The sequence below is a fragment of the Cetorhinus maximus genome, chromosome 1 (assembly GCF_964194155.1).
Source record: "Cetorhinus maximus chromosome 1, sCetMax3.hap1.1, whole genome shotgun sequence".
Classification (NCBI taxonomy): domain Eukaryota; kingdom Metazoa; phylum Chordata; class Chondrichthyes; order Lamniformes; family Cetorhinidae; genus Cetorhinus; species Cetorhinus maximus.
Window position 1 is genome coordinate 154,077,536 of NC_135879.1, and position 19,755 is coordinate 154,097,290.

A 19,755-nucleotide genomic window follows, 5' to 3' on the forward strand; every position below is an offset into this window, starting at 1 on the left:
GGGGTGCAGGGCAGCTCGATCTCACTCCAGCTTCCCATTCTCCTCACTGAGTCAGCCGTGGCTGGTAGGCACCCATAGGGAGGAGGGCCAGCAGCTCGACACCCTGGGGCCATCCTCCCAGGTGACTCCAGGAATGTCCAGCCAATCCAAATCCCCTCTCCCTGTGACCCCCACAGCTTCAGCTCCACTGACCATGTAGGGTGCATCTGGCCCACAACAGGACACCCAAAGCATGCCAGGGCCCTCCAGGTCTCGGACCCCAGAGGACGCCTGCCAAGGTCATCACAGATAGGGTGTAGCAGTCAGCAGGCTTCCTCCACCTCCACTGTGGATGTCGGGGGAGCACCAAGACATAGCAGCATGGTTTAGGAAGGTTAAGAAGATGTAGTTACACAGCCTGGGCAAGGGTGTTAATCATTTGTACATAATGTTCACTATTGTGAATAAACTCCCAAGAATGTCTCCTTGCCTATGGCTCCTTGTTATGATGAGTAGCATTCATGTCACTCAGATGTGAAACCTTGGTCCCTGCCCAAGGTAAAGGCAGTGTCTCAGTCCAGGGCCTCTTCCCTGTGCAGTGTGAAACCTTCAAGCCAAATAATAAAAAAAAAATTAAAAGTGGTGTCACTGTAAATCTGTGACCTGATTGGCTGGTAGGGAATCTACGCTGAATTTGAAACTAAAACATTGTTAAACTAATTAAACCAAATAAATTAATCACTTAATTAATAAGTAGAGAGTATCTAGACCAGAAGCAGGGGATTACTGTTCTTAGAATTTAGCATTTATAGTAGAAATCTAGTCCTAGGGGAAGTATAGTTAATAAAGAGTCATTAAGCAGTTATTAGATTTATATTAATTTATTAAATAGTTCTAGAAATGGCAGTTGCTGGGGTGAAGTGCTTCACCTGTGGGATGTGGGAAATCTGTGACACTTCAAGTGTTCCGGACAACTACATCTGCAGGAAGTGTACCCAATTGCAGCTCCCACAGACCGCATGGATCGGTTGGAGCAGCAGTTGGATGCACTTAGGAGCATTCAGATGGCGGAAAGCGTCATTGACAGGAGTTTTACAGACGTGGTCACACCCAAGGTACAGACAGATAGATGGGTGACCGCTAGAAGGGGCAGGCAGTCAGTGCTGAAATCCCCTGTGGCTGTCCCCCTCTCTAACAGGTATACCATTTTGGATACTGTTGGGGGAGATGGCCTATCAGGGGAAAGCAACAGCAATAGCCAGAGCAGTGGCACCACGGCTGGCTCTGTTGTTCAGCAGGGTGGGGTCAAAGCACAGAAGAGCAATTGTCACAGGGGACTCTGTAGTCAGGGGCTCAGATAGGCTCTTCTGTGGTCGTGAAAGAGACACCAGAATGGTATGTTACCTCCCTGGTGCCAGGGTCCAGGATATCTCTGATCAGGTATGGGACATTCTAAAGGGGGAGGGAGAACAGCCAGAGGTCGCGTTACACATTGGTAATAACGACATAGGCAGGAAGAGTGACAGAGTCCTGCAGCAGGAGTTCAGGGAGGTAGGCAGAAAGTTAAAAAACAGGACCTCTATCTAGGGTTGTAATCTCAGTGTAATGCCACGTGCCAGTGAGGCTAGAAATAGGAAGATAGTGCAGCTAAATATGTGGTTGAACAGATGGTGTAGGAGGGAGGGTTTCAGATATCTGGATCATTGGGATCTCTTCCAGGTCAGGTGGTACCTGTACAAGAAGGACGGGTTGCATCTAAACTGGAGGGGCACCAATATCCTGACTGCGAGGTTTGCTAGTGTCACTCAGGAGGGTTTAAACTAGTATGGTAGGGGGGTGGGAACCAGAGCAATAGGTCAGCAGGTGAAATAAATGACTGGGAACTAGTGAATATGGCCAGTAGGGCTAAGAGGAAGAGCAGGCAGGGAGAAATTACTGAACACAGTGGGACTGAGGGTCTGAAATGCATTTGTTTCAATGCGAGAAGTATAACAGGCAAGGCAGATGAGCTTAGAGCTTGGATTAGTATTTGGGACTTTGATGTTATTGCTATTACAGAAACTTGGTTGAAGGATGGACAGGATTGGCAGATAAACGTTCCAGGATTTAGATGTTTCAGGCAGGATAGAGAGGGATGTAGAAGAGGTGGGGGAGTTGCACTGCTGGTTAAGGAGAATATCACAGCTGTATGACAGGAGGACACCTCAGAGGGCTCATGCAGCGAGGCAATATGGGTAGAGCTCCGGAATAGGAAGGGTGGAGTCACAATGTTGGGGGTTTACTATAGGCCGCCCAATTGCCGACGGGAGATTGAGGAACAGTTATGTAGGCAGATTTTGAAAAGATGTAAAAGCAATAGGGTTGTTGTGGTGGGTGATTTTAACTTTCCCTATATTGACTGGGAATCACTTAGTGCTAGGGGTTTGGATGGTGCAGAATTTGTAAGGTGCATCCAGGAGGGCTTCCTGAGACAATATGTAGATAGTCCAACTAAGGAAGGGGCAATACTGGACCTGGTATTAGGGAATGAACCCGGCCAGGTGGTCGAAGTTTCAGTAGGGGAGCATTTCGGGAAAAGTGACCATAATTCAGTAAGTTTCAAGGTACTGGTGGAGAAGGATAATAGGAGTCCTCGGGTTAAGGTGCTTAATTGGGTGAAGGCTAATTATAACAATATGAGGCAGGAACTGAGGAATCTAGACTGGAGGCGGATGTTTGAGGGCAAATCAACAACTGACATGTTGGGGGCTTTCAAATGTCAGTTGATAAGAATTGAGGACCAGCATGTTCCTGCTAGGATGAAGGATAAGTATGGCAAGTTTCAGGAACCTTGGAAAACGAAAGATATTGTGAGATTAGTCAAAGAGAGATGTGAAGCATTTGTAAGGGCTAGAAGGCTGGGAACAGATGAAGCCCGTGGAGAATATAAAGAAAGTAGGAAGAAACTTAAGCAAGCAGTCAGGAGGTCTAAAAGGGGTCATGAAAAGTCATTGGCAACCGGGATTAAGGAAAATCCCAAGGCCTTTTATACATATGTAAAAAGCAAGAGGATAGCCAAGGAAAGGGTTGGCCCACTCAGGGACAGAGGTGGGAATCTGTGTGTGGAGCCAGAAGAAATGGGAGAGATACTAAATGAGTACTTCTCATCAGTATTCACCAAAGAGAAGGACTTAGTGGTTGATTTGTCTAGGGAAGAGTGTGTAGATAGCCTGGATCATGCTGAGATCAAAAAAGAGCAGGTGTTAGGCATCTTGAAGAATATTAAGGTGGATAAGTCCCCAGGGCCAGATGGGATCTACCCCAGAGTACTGAGGGAGGCAAGGGAGGAGATTGCTGGGGCTAGACAGAAATCTTTGTATCCTCACTGGCTACGAGTGAGGTCCCAGAGGACTGGAGAATGGTCACTGTTGTTCCATTGTTTAAGAAGGGTAGCAGGGATAATCCAGGAAATTACAGGCCGGTGAGCCTTGCATCAGTGGTAGGGAAATTATTGGAGAAGATTCTTCGTGACAGGATTTACTACCATTTGGAAGCAAATGGGCATATTAGTGAAAGGCAGCATGGTTTTGTGAAGGGGAGGTCATGTCTCACTAACTTGATTGAGTTTTTCAAGGAAGTGACAAAGATGATCGACGATGGAAGGGCAGTGGATGTTATGTACATTGATTTCAGTAAGGCCTTTGACAAGGTCCCTCATGGCAGACTGGTAGAGAAGATAAAGTCGCACGGGATCAGAGGAGAGCTGGCAAAATGGATACAGAATTGGCTTGGTCATAGAAGACAGAGGGTAGCAATGGAAGGGTGCTTTTCTGAATTGAGAGCTGTGACTAGTGGTGTTCCGCAGGGATCAGTGCTGGGACCTTTGCTGTTTGTAGTATATGTAAATGATTTGGAGGAAAATGTAACTGGGCTAATTAGTAAGTTTGCAGACGACACTAAGGTTAGAGGAGTTGCAGATAGTGAAGAGGATTGTCAAAGGATACAATGGGATATAGATCGTTGGAGACTTGGGCGGAGAAATGGCAGATGGAGTTTAATCCGGACAAATGTGAGGTAATGCATTTTGGAAGGTCTAATACAGGTAGGAATTATGCAGTAAATGGCAGAACCCTAAAGTGTATCGACAGGCAGAGGGATCTGGATGTACAGGTCCACAGGTCACTGAAAATGGCAACGCAGGTGGATAAGGTAGTCAGGAAGGCATATGGCATGCTTGCCTTCATCGGCAGGGGTATTGAGTATAAAAGCTGGGAAGTCACGCTGCAGCTGTATAGAACCTTGGTTAGGCCACACTTGGAATATTGCGTGCAATTCTGGTCGCCACATTACCAGAAGGATATGGAGGCGTTGGAGAGGGTGCAGAGGAGGTTTACCAGGATGCTGCCTGGTCTGGAGGTTATTAGCTATGAGGAGAGGTTGGAGAAACTCAGATTGTTCTCACTAGAGCAACGGAGATTGAGGGGCAACTTGATAGAAGTTTACAAAATTATGAGTGGCATGGACAGAGTAGATAGAAGCTTTTTCCTAGGGTGGAAGAGTCAATTACTAGGTGACATAGATTTAAGGTGAGAGGAGAAAACTTTAGAGGAGATGTGCGGGGCAAGTTTTTTGCGCAGAGTGTAGTGAGTGTCTGGAATTCGCTGCCAGAGGAGGTGGTGGAAGCAGGTACGATAGTGGTGTTTAAGAGGCAGCTTGACAAATACATGAATAGGATGGGAATAGAGGGATACGGACCCCGGAAGTGCAAAATGTTTTAGTTGATGGGCAATATGATTGGCGCAGGCTTGGAGGGCCGAAGGGCCTGTTCCTGTGCTGTACTTTTCTTTGTTCTTTGTTCTTTCTTTGTTCAAAGTGATGGTCCAGCTTCACACTCACTGAACACATTAGTGATGCCTGCACCTCGATGATATTTGTCATTGCTGCCAGAATGTCGTGGGCAGGCCTTACAGAGTTCCGTCATTCTCTCTCTGCTCTCAGCACCTTTGAGTTGGGGCTGACTCCCCCATCTCTTCAGCATCTGTGACCAGTGACTATGTGCTCCTGAAGGGGACAGGTGCATTTAAAGTTTCATGGCTGCATCTCCATGATGTGACCCTGGTCACACTGCGCAAGCGAGCTGTCCTCAGCCAGACAGGAGTCAGACATTCACAGAGGCTATGTGAAGATCAATGAAGTGTCCTCACTGCATGTCGTCATCCTCATTCACCTGGAATCCAATGACTTTTAGGGCCTCTGCTGCGTCTCCATGACATAAGCCTGAACGCTGAGGGTATGTGTGCTGCCATCAGCCACACAGGAGGCAAATGTTCAGAGATTCAAAGTGTGGATGTCAGGGCTGACCTCATTGCATCTCATCACCATCCTCCATGAATCTTGCTGCTATGAGGGCCTGCCTCATCTGGCCAGTGTGATGGCCTCATTGCTTGCATTCTCACCTTCGAGAACCTTATCACCCTCATCCCCTTCGACATCCTCTTCATCGGAGGAGATGTGCAGCTCTTCCATCTCCTCCTCAGCCAGGTCTCCCCACGTTGCAGCGCCAGGTTGCGTAGTGCACGGCAAGCTACCATGATGTGCGACACCCTCAGTGGACTGTATTGCAGTGCTCCACCTGACCTGTCGAGGCACTGGAACCTCATTTTCAAGATGCCTACCGTTTGCTGCGCCAAAGTCCATGTCACGGCATGAGCCTCGTTATACCGTCGCCCTGCTGCAGTCTGAGGCCACTGCTCAGGCATCATCAGTCATGTCCTCTGTGAGTAGCCCTTGTCCCTGATGAGCCATCCCTGCAGCCTCTGGGCCCTGGAAGGTGTCAGGAATCTGAGGCCTACTAAGGATATAGGAGTCATGGGCACTCCCTGGGAACCATGCGCAGACCTGTAGGATGTGTTTGCGGTGGTCGCACACCAGCTGAACATTCAGCAAGTGGAAGCCCTTGCAGTTGTTGTAGTTGACTGCTTGTTGCCATGGAAATCTAAGTGCCATGTAAGTGCAGTCAATAGCACCCTGCACCTGTGGGAAACCTGAGATCCGCACAAATCCCAGTGCTCTTGCTTCCTGACTTTCCTGATCCTGGTTGAAATACACAAAGTTCTGTGCCTTCACGAAGGTGGCGTCCGTGACCTCCTGGATACATTTGTGCGTGGAGGCATGCGAGATCCCACACTGATCACCTGTGGAGCCCCGAAAGAAGCCACTGGTGTAAAAACTGAGCGCCGCGGTCACTTTCATGGCCACTGGCAGTGGATGCTTTCCATGTCCCCGTGGTGCCAAATTCTGCAACAGGTGGCATATGTGACCGAACAGTTCCCTGGACATGTGCAGTCTTTGGTGACACTGGTTCTCAGTCATCTACAGGAATGATGAGCGCCATCTAAAGACCCTGGGTCTAGCAAAGCACCTACGAACAATAGCTCTCAATGGATCTTCAGCTGTGTACGCAGCAGCCTTGCTGCATCTTTTATCTTGAGGTAGGTGCCTCCACTGCTCCCTTTTTCTTCTTCTCTGCTCCCTATAAGCCATGAGGCGTATCGCTAGATCACCAGGCTCCATGATCCTGATGTTCTCCTCCTGCAGGATCAAAGGGAGAGATGCGTGGGTTAGCATATGTGTCCTAAGAACCTCTCTTGGTTTAGTCCAAAGGCCCTTCAAGCATGCAGTAGTGCTGGCCAGCATTTGGATGGCCAGTGTGCAGCGGGTGTCCGAAACCTCACCCACCTCTGCCCCACTCCGCCTGACCGATTGACAGCAACTTTGTCCACTGGACTGCATGCTGTGCTCTCTGCTCAGGGGCAGGCATTCACCTAACCCGCACTTCAAGGCTGCGCTGTTAGCTTGAATGATGAGAGATATATTGTAAGGGGCTGTGAGCGCCTCCATCAGTGACTGCGCTGTGGCCACCTTTTGCAAGGGGATTATACAACTTGCCCAGTTGGCCAATTGCTCCGCTGCCCCATAAAATGCACATTAATTTGCAGATGGTGCCGGAGGGGTGAAAGGTTCTGGAACATTTGGTGGTACTTTCATGCTTTTGCGTTGCTTGAGTGGCAGAAAAGTTTCACAGGCACGACTCCAAGCCTGTCAATGGAGCTGCAGCTGGACGGTTTCAGCTGAGAAAGAATGTTCGCTTTTGACAAGGTTTTCCAAGTGCTTGGCCGCTTCCCTCCAACCTCCCACCCCGGCCACCCGGTATGTGCTCGTGTACTTCCTTCAGTCTGTGCTGCCTTGCCCCGAACTCACCTCGGCCTGACCTGCGCTAAAAGCCAGCCAGGAAAAAGCGACTTGCCTGACTCCACACACACACACACCCCCCCCCGCCTCTCCCTTGACGCCCTATGGGCAATGCTCGCGAGCACTGCGCAAGGCTGTATGCACTTACCTCCGAGTTCCCTTCAAAGTTCAGCTCGCTGGGTGCACACCTTTTAAAAGCAGATACAAAGCACGCCGTTCTGAAGTCATGCCGGCTTGAGCAGTAAATTTGACACGGGGTGATGATTCTAGTGACCAGGGATAATAATGAGATGCTAAAGTATTGAAATTCGTTTCCCGATGTGCAGTGGCGGTAAACACAGCTCGCCATTAATGTGTGGAGCAAATGATCACAAGCTGGTTTCACGACAGCGTGAAACTAATTTTTGGCCTTCACACCATATTGTTCACTTACGCACATCATGATGCCCGATACCAATGGGACCAGATGATTCCGCTCTGAGGCTTTAAACCTAAACAAAGGAAACTATGAAGTTATGAGGGACAAGTTGGCTGTAGTGGATTGGGTAAACACATTAAAAGGTATGACAGTAGGCAGGCAATGGCTCGTATTTAAAGAACTAGTACATGGTTTACAACAAATAAACATTCCATTAAGGCACAAAAAGCCAACAGGAAAAGTGAATCAACCGTGACTAACAAGAGAAGTTAAATATTGAATTAGATCAAAGGAAGAGGCTGATAAAGTTGCCAAAAAAAAATAGCAAGCCTGAGAATTGGGAGCATTTTAGAATTTATCAAAGAAGGACCAAGATTCTGATAAAGGGAGAATAGAACATGAATGTAAACTAGCGAGAAACATAAAAATGGACCGTAAAAGCTTCTATAGATATGTAAAAAGGAGAAGATTAGCAAGGACAAATGTAGTTCCATGGGCGGAGGGAAGAGAATTTATAATGTAACATAGGGAAATGGCAGAGAAATAGATAATTACCTTGTGTCTGTCTCCACGGAGGAAAGTACAAGAAACCTCCCTGAAATAATAGTGAACCAAGGGACTAGTCAGAATGAAGAACTGAAAGAAATTAGTATTCGTAAAAAAGTATATTGGAGAAATTAATGGGACTGAAAGTTGTCAAGTTCCTGGGACCCAATGATCTAAATCCCACAGCATTGAAAGAGGTAACTATAGAGATAGTGGATACATTGGTCATCTTTCAAAATTCTACCTGGAATGGTGCCTGCAGATTGGAAGGTTGGAAATGTAAACCCACTATTTAAGAAAGGAGAGAGAAAATGGGGAACTACGGACCTGTTACCCTGATGTCAGTAGTACAGAAAACACTGGAATCTATTATAAAGGATGTGATAACTGGACACTTCGAAAATAATAAGCTGATTGGGCAGGGTCAACATGGATTTATAAAAGGGAAATCATGTATGACAAATGTGTTGGAGCTTTTTGAGGATGTTACGAGCAGGATAGTTAAGGGATATGGTGTATTTGGATTTTCAGAAGGCTTTCGATAAGGCCCTACACAGGATGTTAGTAAACAAAATTGGAGCATGACATAGCAGTAATGTTCCGGCATGGATTGAGATTTAGTTAATGGACAGAAAACAGAGAGCAGGAATAAATGGGTCATTCTCAGGTTGGCAGGCTGTGACTAGTGGGGTACCACAGGGATCAGTACTTGGGCTCCAGCCGTTAACAATATATATCAATTATTTGATGTGGGGACTAAATGTAATATTTCCAAGTTTGCGGATACACAAAACTGGGTGGGAATGTGAGTTGTGAGGAGGATGCAAAGAGGCTTCAGGGGGATTTGGACAGGCTTAGTGAGTGGGCAAGAACATGGCAGATGGGATATAACGTGGATAAGTATGAGATTATCCACTTTGGTAGGAGGAATGGAGGTGTAGAGTATTTCTTAAATAGTGAGAGATTAGGAAATGTTGATGTCCAAAGGGACCTGGGTGTCCTTGTTCATAAGCCACTGAAAGCTAGCATGCAGGTACAGCAAGCAATATGGAAGGCAAATGGTATGTAGGCCTTTATTGCATGAGGATTTGAGTTCAGGAGTAAAGATATCTTGTTTCAATTGTCTAAAACGTTGGTTAGACTGCACCTGGAGTATTGTGTACAGTTTGGGTCACCTTACCTAAGGAAGGATACACTTGCCATAGAGGGAGTGCAGCAGAGACTCAGCAGAATAACTCCTGGGATGGCAGGACTGTCTTACAAGGAGAGAGAGGAGACTGGGCCTGTATTTTTTTTAGAGTTTAGAAGAATGACAGATGGTCTCATTGAAACTTAGAAAATTCTTAAGGGGCTGTACAGAATAGATGCAGGAAGAATGTTTCCCCTGGCTGGGAGGTCTAGAACCAGGGGACATCGTCTCAGAATAAGAGGCAAGCCAATTAGGACTGAGATGCGAAGGAATTTCTTCACTCATAGGGTGGTGAATCTTTGGAGTTTTCTACCCCAGAGGACTGTTGAAGCTCAGTCATTGAATATGTTCGAGACAGAGTCAATAGATTTCTAGATACTAGTGACATCGAGATATGGGCAATAGTGTGGGAAATTGGCTTTGAGGTAGATGATCAGCCATGATCTAGTTGAATGGTGGAGCAGGCTTGAGGGGCTGAATGGCCTACTCCGCTCCTATGTTGCTATGTTCTTAAAAAGCTCATGGAGTTGGGGGTGATTTTTCGCATGAATAGATTGGCTAACTAACAGGAAACAGAGTCGGGATAAATGGGTCATTTTCAGGTTGGCAAACTGTTGGTAATCAGTGCTGGGGATTCAACTATTTATAATCTATATTAATGAATTGGATGAAGAGATCGACTGTATTATAGTCAAATTTGCTGACAATACAAAGATAGGTAGTAAAGCAAGTTGCAAGGAGGATACAAAGAGTCTGCAAAGGGATATGGATAGGTTAAGTAAGTGGGCAGAGATTTGGCAGATGGAATATAATGTGGGAAAATGTGAACTTGTCCACTTTGGCAGGAAGAATAGGAAAGCAGAATAATGTTTAAATTGCTTGAAACTGCATATTGCTACAAATGCTACGAGGGATTTGCGTGTCCTCGTACATGAATCACAAAAAGTTAACATGCAGGTAAAGCAAGTAATTAGGAAGAAAAAATGGAGGATGGAGTATAAAAGTAGGGAAATCTTTCTAGAATTATACAAGGCATTGGGGAAATGCCCTCCTTACTTAAGGACGAATATATTTGCATTGGAAGCAGTTTGGAGAAGGTTTGCTAAGCTGATTCCTGGGATGAAGGAATTATCTTATGAAGAACAGTTGAGCAGGTTTAGCTATACTTATTAGAGTTTAGAAGCATGGGAGGTAATCTCATTGAAACATATAAGATTCTGAGGGGGCTTGACAAGGTAGATGCTGGGAGGGTGTTTTCTCTTGTGGGAGAATCTAGAACTACGGGACACTGTTTAAAAATAAGTGGTGTCACATTTAAGTCAGGGATGAGGAGGAATTTCTTCTCTCAGAGAGTTGTCAGTCTTTGGAATTCTCTTCCACAGAGAAAGTGGAAACTGGGTCATTGGATATGGCCAAGTTAGACTCATTTTTGATCTTACAAGGCAGTTGAGAGTTCTGGGGTTCAGGTAGAAAAGTGGAATTCAGACCACAATCACATCAGCCATGATCTTAGTGAATGGCAGAGCAAGCTGGATGGACTAAATGGCCTACTCCTGCTCCTATTTCTTATAATCTTTCATGATGTCAGGATGTCCCAAACAGCTTTACAACGAATGAAGTACTTTGGAAGTGTAGTTACTGTTGTGATCTAGGAAAGTGGTTGTTAATTTGTGCACAACAACTCTCACAAACAGCAATCTGATAATAACCAGATAATCTGTATTTTTTATGATATTGATTAAGAAATAAATATTGGCCAAGACATCAGGGATAACTCCCCTGCTTTTCTTCAAAATAATGCCATGAGATCTTTTACACCCACCTGAGAGGGCAAGTGGGCCTCTATTTAAGGTCTCATCCAAAAGACTGCACCTCTTAACAATGCAGCACTCCCTTCGAACTGCACTGGAATGCCAGCCTAGATTTTTGTGCTCAAGTCTCTGGAATGGACTTGACTCCACAATCTTCTGACTCGGAGGCAAGAGTGCTAACACTTAAGCATGAAATGCAAACTAGTTGAGTTTGTTTCTCTAAAACTAAAACTCCTTACATGTTGTCGGAAAAACTCTCCAAGCATCTCCTAGGGTGGAATTTTACTGCCCTGTCGTAGAGGCGTGGGGGGTGGGGCAGGGCCGTACAATGCGACGAGCTGTTCAAAAGTCCATTGACTTTGGCGGGAACAGAAAATCCCGCTGCCGAGGGGGGCCATAAAATTCCGCCCCAAGTGTTTTGATTTTGATTAAAGTATCATATTGGTATATTTGTGTAGTTTTGAGCAGATATTGTAAGGTAGAGAGAAACAGACTTTTATGATGTATCTGTATATTATTCAATTAACTGTGCTAATTATTTTGCAACTCAGCATTTAGAACTGTATAGTTTAATTTCAATATTATATCAATAGAAAATATAACTTTAAAAAGGTAGTAAGTGGCAGTTTATTAATTGCATTGTTACATAAAACAGTCTCAAATAACAATCTGTAGAAAATGACTAGTAAAGCATATTGATTATGTCTTAATAGAAAGTTCAGCTCTGTACAGTACATTAATTTCTGTTGTTGCCACAGCATTTTGTATGTTGAATCCTTTTAAGAAAAAGGAAACCCTGTTTTCATACATCTGTGAAGTTGGCTAAATATCATGCATTAGAACTTTTTTTCAAAATGATGTTGAATACGTAAATGAAAGTTGAATGTGTCTGTAAATATAATGTACTTTTTTCCCCTTCCCTCTGTTTTGTAGCAATCTGTCATCTTCAGAGAATGTCACCAGCAATTATGGTATAGGTGGTTTTACACCATATGGATTAGCTGGAACATTGGCCGGTGCTGCTACCTGCTTTTATGCTTTTGTTGGGTTTGACTGTATTGCTACTACAGGTAAGGATCATGGATATATTAATCACTGCGTTATTTGGTCTGATGGTTTATGCAGCAACCAACCTGCCATCTGTAGTGATTCGCACACTATTTACATTTGAACACATTTTTCCCCAAAAAAAATACGTTATTCATAAAATTTGTAAAAGTACATTACAAAACATTTTGAGTTGAAAATTGTAGAGTGCAATAAAATTCAACTTTTTTCCATACAGGGTGTTCTACTCTGAGATGCCTCAATATAATTTAAATATTCTTGCTATTCGTAATGCACATTCCATGTCAGGCATACAACCCGAGGGGCTTTACGCAGCTTCCAGCCCCTCGGTGTACTATGGCTGAAAGGCGTTAAATAGTGACCTTTCCCCATTGTGCCTCTGTGGCGGCTGCTCCAAGCTTCAGTGCGTCTCTCAGCATGTGTCCTGGACCTTGGAATGTGCCAGTCTGCAACTCTTTGCACTGCAAGACCAGCAAGTTTCAGGCAGAAGCTTGCACAAAGTGAGCATGGATCAGATATTAGACTGTAACACCATACCAATGCTTCTCTAATTTGTGAACCCTTTAAGTGTGGCTCCCTACTGAAAGAGTTAAACTTCCCTTGCAATTTGTCCCCAGTTACCATATGCAATTTGGAACTATAACTGACAATCATAATTTCAGTTGCTATCCCATTAAAGAGACCTTCTATGTGCAATTAAAACTCTAGGCTTGGTCCCATAATTATTTTCTTCATCGACTTTTGTGTTTATTAAGATGAGTGAGATTAGTGCTAGGGCATTAAATGCTTTTCCTTTTCTGCCATTCATTGTCATTATCAAGTGCAAATCAGAACATGTTCAAACTAAAGTTTCAACTCTGCCCCAACAATATGCTTAGCTCTTATATCAAGTGAGTATGCTGCTACACAAGCCTGATTTTCTTCTTTCATTTCACACACCATAGTCATGGCTTTGGCCTTGTAATCTAGGAGTTTGATTTCTCCTGCTAGTATACTGATTACTATCCTTGCATGAAATTGCATTGTGCACTATTTTAGTGCAGCTGTTAACTTGTTTATTTTAAATGGGTAATTACTGTGTTAAATAATACACAAAGCAATCTTCCATAAACATGTCAACCAGTGTGCTAAGCAATGAAATTACCCTCTCACCACGTCAATTTATGGCAACTTATGGGTAGTGTTATTATTCTGTGTTGACATCCATTAAGAACTGAATCAAGACAGCACAAACACATTTCTCAGAGATGTTCGGTTTTACAGTTTTGGCAAACAAAGGTGATTGCACACAGAATAACATGCATAATGTATTTTAATTTTGCTTCTTAAATTATGAAGAAAATTCAAGAAATTTTAATGTTCAAGTACTTTCAATTCTGGAGTATGTTACTATGATCTGTCTTAGAATGTGAATTGAGATAGCACAAAATTTGATTTACTGTTACTGTGCAAATATATGTCCCTTAGAATGTTTTTTTGTGTTGCTTCCATACCAAAAAATGAACTACTTAATGTTTTGCATCGACTTATTTATGAACTATTTTATTGCTTTTGGATATAATTCAATTCTGACATAAAATGTATTGATGGTTAACTTATATTCCAACTATCATTATACTTGGCCCTATTATATTATTTGCTACCCCTTCTATAGCCTTTCAAGTACCATTCCCCAACTGATGGAATATTCATATGTTCTGTTCCCATACCTTTGGTTGAATATTGTGTGGTCTATAAAATAGCTAAATCTTTTTTTTATTTCTCTCCCTTTTTCATGTTGCTTTCTCCCTCTTTTGGTCCAAACACAAGTAGTAAATCCCTCTTCATCATCTGAGTAACAGCATGATTGAGATCAAAAATTAATCATCTGGTATAAGCAGAGCAGGAGCAGTTCTGAGGAATTTCCTGGGTCTGTGTTTTCTGTCATCAACTTATCTGACAAAGCTCATCTTGCATCAGCAACTTTTTGCATTTGAACCATACTATGTTCTTTGCTGCCATTCCAGGTGAAGAGGTGAAAAATCCCCAAAAGGCTATTCCCATAGGAATTGTGACTTCCCTTTTGGTTTGCTTCCTGGCATACTTCGGAGTTTCAGCAGCACTGACCCTCATGATGCCTTATTACCTGCTGGATGCAAGAAGCCCACTTCCTGTTGCCTTTGAATATGTTGACTGGGGTCCTGCAAAATACCTAGTGGCAGTGGGATCCCTATGTGCACTATCAACAAGGTATGAAAAAAAATCAGGTTTCTTTCAGAACAGACCAATTGGAAAGGTTTATTGTGTAGAATTCATACAAGCAAACATTAGATTCAGAACTTTTGTGTACTTCATCAAGTTGAAGTTATTTCATAAGTGATCATCTTAAAATTGTGATGGTTATTTAGTGAGGAAAGGGCTCATCCCTAAAGTTTGCATTTAATGGTAAGTGTGACAGTTAGCACATCTTATCTTCTACCCTTCTATTGCCACTCCCACCACGATATCCTCCCTTCTTTCTTGCCTCAGCACTGTACTTAAATCCATTTGATTTAACAACCCTCCTATCGTCCCTCAACCTTTCCTTCCATATAATTGTCCTAGTCATATTTATGACCACCCATTTTCTACTCACTAATTCCTGCCAATGCAAGATAGCCACCAACAGCGCTTCTGCGTACGAGTACTGCTCCACTCATGCGCTGACATCCAGTGTTGTCACTGCTGCACCCAGCCTGCCAAGACCACTTTGTGCATACGCTGATGACATCACTGTGCACGGGTGTGCTGATGCCAGAAAGATCATGCATGAATTTCAAAATCTGATGGTTTTTTTAGCTGTGGAGAGACAGAAGAGGCCACCAAATGGTGCAACCGAGTCAACAATGGGCACCACACACAGCCACCATGAAATCTGACATACTCCATGGGGTGCCCTCCTGTACCTCACTATCTCTGATACTTTCTGCACCCCTTACCAACCTCATTAACCTGCCCCAGACCCCACAACTTTGCCTATCTTTGTGACCTCTTCCAACCCCTGCAACCCTCTGTGATTTGCGTGTTACTACAATTCTGACCTCTTTAGCATTCTTCATTGCTCCTAAATTGGCGCCTGTGTTTTCAGCTGCTAAATCTCTCATGCCTAGAATTAATCTTCTTAACTCTTGCTTCCAAGTCTCATTCTATCAAGGAGAATGAGGATTTATTGCAAAACCAATTTGTTTTGGATGATTAAAATTCATATGTTTCACAATTCTTCCCCAAGCGCACATTAAAAGGATGCCGCCGCCCAACTGTGATTTCAGCAGCACCATCTTTGGTCCTGGCCCCTGCCTATTTTGTCGCTTCAAATGATGTCACAAAGCAACATACTTAAACTGCGCATGCAGGGAGCATGCATGGTGGTGGCTGAAAATGCAGCCTTTTCTACCCCAGAGTCTCCATAATACCATGGTCATAATTGCAGGCAAGGATATCTCCTTGTATGCTTCGCTTCCCACGACCCCAAACTTCTTCCATCCTGCTCCCTTCTGCATCCACTGCTGCACTACACACTTCCCCAAGTCACTTACCACTACAGCTTCAAACTTCCAACTATTCAGTTTTTGGCGTTCCATTCGCCAGAATACTTCAGCACCTATTCATCTACTCAACCACTCCTTTTCTGTCGGAATGTCATGTAAAATGGGCAGGAGGAAATCAGGCTCCTGTATACACTATGCCAGAGAAGGGCTCCTGAGCTACACCAGGCGATGCTTAACACAGAGTTGACCACTATGGTGCAAAATATCATCTTACGAGATGGAAGACTGCCAACAGTATACACCTTTTCATTCAGTGTTGAACAAATTTTCTGTGATTTTCCAGATGTTGGAATGACATGATCTAGCCTTGCTGCAGTGGTTTTCCCATCCCTGTAATACTCTCCCCTTCCTTCACTCTCACTGGGTCAAAATCGTGGAACTCCCTCCTTAACAACATTGTGGATGTACCTACACCACATGAACTGCAGCAGTTCAAGAAGGCAGCTCACCACCACCTTCTCAAGGGCAATTAGAAATGGGCAATAAATGTTGGCCTAGCCAACGACTCTCACATCCCATGAACGAATAAAAAAAAATGTCACTACTTGAAGCTAGTAGTGTGGAGATCACCGGGCAGTCACTGTTTCCCCCACAGCAGGGAGCAGGCTGACAGGACTACTGTCACTTCCTGTTGACACAGGTTTCCCATCCAAATTGTCAGGGTCAAATGCTTGGCTTGTTTCTGTGCACCCAGTTAGGGGTTTGTGAAGTTGTGAATGTGTAACAGAGTTCATGGGGGCATTTATCATGTTGAGGCAGTGGTCTTGAGAGAGAAGCAGACATTGCCCTGGAGTTTGGCTACCCATTGGTGGTGTTTAAAATGCCCTGCGGTAGACCTTAATTTTCACTGCCAGGTGGTAATCTAAGGGTTGTGGTTTTGCCTTCAGTTATACACTCTGCCTGATTTTTCCATTCCATTGACTTACAGTGGAAAAGAAAATAGAGTTGGGTATATAATTGTTAGCTTTCCACCAATGCAGAGTTTACATAATCTGTTGGTGAAAGATAAAATCCACTACCCAATTAATTAGTATGCAATACAAATTGCAATTTTTGTGGAAACATTCAATATAAAATGTTTGCTTGTTGTGAAATGATGAAGGAGAAAACAGTCTCCAAAACTTCTTGGCATGCCTAACTCTACATTTTTCTATCTTCACAGCTAAATAAAATCAAATCAATCTAATTTTTATTACGTGATTACACTGTAGGACTCTACATAACTGTTTCCTGTTTGATAGCATAAACACAAATCACGTTTGACCAACTAAATTTTGTCTAGCATGCTCGACCAGTGGAATACAACCGAACATTGACACTACCTACTTCAGCAAAAAAATCAGTTCTGAAATCCCATCTTAAATAAAGTCAGGAAAAAGTCATAGTTCTGAGTTACAATGGCATGGGTGGAGTTGCTCTGGAATCACTCTTGTATAACTCCTTGCAGGCAGCATTGGTGAAGGCCTATGACAGTGGGCATATCATTATTGTTGGTGAATTAGAGATTCTACAAGGACAAGGAAGTTTAATTCCTTGATTAATCTACTCTAAACATCATTGCATTTCTGATCCTCCAACTCGTCCATAGAAACAACACTATGAACTGAGGTGCATAGTATTGTTGGGGGTCTCCTGATTTACAACTATAATTTTGGTGGAATTGCTGGAAAAATGGCATTAATGGCTCAAAGTGGTTTTTCCAGAGGTTCTGCTGAAGTTACAGCAAGAGAAAATTCAGTTATTCATGTATATTTTATAATCTGTTTTAATTCCTCAGTTCTTGCCCTCTCTTGAAACTGCAGATTCTTTCTAGGATATAAACCTAAAAGGAAAGCCTCCTGCACCTTGGCTAAGTAATCATTCTTTATGTGTAAGCCTAAACATGAGTGTTGGACATGAACTACTTCTGCAGAGGTGTCAACATATTCAAACACAATACTGTTGCCACCTGATGTCTGTGTGCGCGCACACTTTCACACAGAGTCCCCTGAATGCTTTTTTAATCCACCCACCCCACCCTTCCCCCCCGATACCATAGCCCGGAATCTTAATATAGGCTGGCAATGAAATTGGAATATGCTGCTTTGTGTGTCTGAGTAATACACCAGGCAGTGTGTCACCCACTGGGGTATTGATGGAAAACAACATGTGATATTTTGAGTTTGTAAATCTATTCTACGATAATTTTTAAAACTCTTGTCATTTTATTTGGGGGGAGAAGAGCTATGTGGATTATACAAACCACTGCCCATTGGACAAAGAGAATTTGGGAGTTTATGTAAAGCCCTAAAGTGAATGTCAATTTACTGCATACTGGCTGTGACTCTGATTTGCGACATTCTGCATGTCTTTGCTCTTCATTCAGTCTACTTGGTTCCATTTTCCCCATGCCCCGTGTAATCTATGCTATGGCTGAAGATGGGTTGCTTTTCAAAGTTTTAGCCCACATCAATTCTAAGACGAAGACTCCAGCTGTTGCTACAATGTCATCAGGTGTGGTTGCAGGTGAGATTTTATGGATGGATGGAAGAAGGAAAGTAAAGGGGAATTTGTGTTAAATAAGCAAATGTAGAACAAAATTGTCAGATGGTCAGTGTGTTAATTCTTTGCTGGGTCTAATTTAAAATTTGAATTCTCATTTTCCAAGCCACTACCACTTAGATCTCTCTATGCATGGGCTCCTACACTATTCAAATTAAATTCAACAGAAGTTCAAGGAATAGCATCTCATCTTTTGATGAGGCACTTTACAGCCTTCTGGACTTAACACTTAAGTTCAACAATTTCCCATCATAATCATTACCATTTTTTTCTGGACAGCAACTGTCAGTAATTATTTTGCTGTTGTCATTTACACTTCCTCTGGACTCATTTATGTTTCTCCTCTTGTCTGAGGTGAGGAGAAATTTCTTCACTCAAAACGTTGAGAATCTTTGGAATTCTCTACCCAGAGGGTTCTAGATGCTCCCTCATTGAATACATTCAAGGCTGGGAAAGACAGATTTTTGGTGTCTCAAGAAATTAAGAGATATGGGGAACAGGCAGGAAAATGGAGTCGAAGCCCAAGATCAGTCATGATCATATTAAATGGCAGAGCAGGCTCGATGGGCCGTGTGGTCTACTCCTGCTCCTATTTCTTAAGGTCTTATGTCCCCATACCCTTTGTTGACCTGACCTCTCCTCATCTCAAGGCCACGTGCACCCTGACTTTTTGGGACCGCCTCACCCCTCCCCAAACCCCCACATGAGACCATCCAATACCCACCCATGACTTTTCAGCTACTGGCTTACAGGATACAGATGCCACCCCTGAATGTGACTGTGCCCTCTGCATCACAGTACCATGTCTCTAACCCCAGGACCAAATTGCTTAGGTGACTGCCCACATCCTGCATACCATACTGTGCACGACTGTCACTGCCCAGAGAGGCCTTCACCCGCCCAAGACCGGGACCAAGACATGCGTGCCATGCAGAGCCCTCTAACATGGCCCGCACAGCCCCAGGGTAGTCTCTTCAATATCTTTCCGACAGTGTGGCCTCAGCCCAAGGACAATCTCGGACTCTTCCTTGGACACTCTTGCCCCAAGACAGTCTTTCAGTACTCCACTTTGTTCTTTGACCACCCCCTAGTCCTGCCTCAGTTTATCCCCCACCCCTCTCATGTTCCAACCCCCTCCCCAGTCCTACTTCCGTCTCCCCCCTCCCCACTGGTATTGCTTCCCATGCCCAGGCTTGGTGCAGCTTGTGATATAGGCAACCAGAATCTCGCAGCAACGCCTTTAAAGGTATGCAAAAGCAGCATCTACTGACCTCAAAGTCGTTAATGTGAAGCTCGCCAGGTGCATGTCACTTATACACAGTCGGGTAACAGGCCGTTCTAATTATTCACTGGGTACTTAAATTGGAGGGGAATGTAATTCCAGTGGGTTGGCCTTTTAATGAGCAT

The 19,755-nt window shown here is 43.9% G+C and overlaps 1 protein-coding gene across 2 annotated transcripts in view; it reads left to right on the forward strand.

Moving 5' to 3' along the window:
- Positions 1–19,755, forward strand: part of LOC144684569 (cationic amino acid transporter 2-like) — a 207,315-nt gene that overhangs the window by 126,720 nt on the left and 60,840 nt on the right. The window contains exons 5-7 of one of the 2 annotated variants that reach the window (XM_078548524.1): positions 12,107–12,243; positions 14,248–14,470; positions 18,173–18,312. In XM_078548524.1, coding sequence (XP_078404650.1) covers positions 12,107–12,243; positions 14,248–14,470; positions 18,173–18,312 — 500 coding nt within the window. The remainder of the gene's footprint in view (positions 1–12,106; positions 12,244–14,247; positions 14,471–18,172; positions 18,313–19,755) is intronic. The other variant, XM_078548533.1, reaches the window with a different exon arrangement.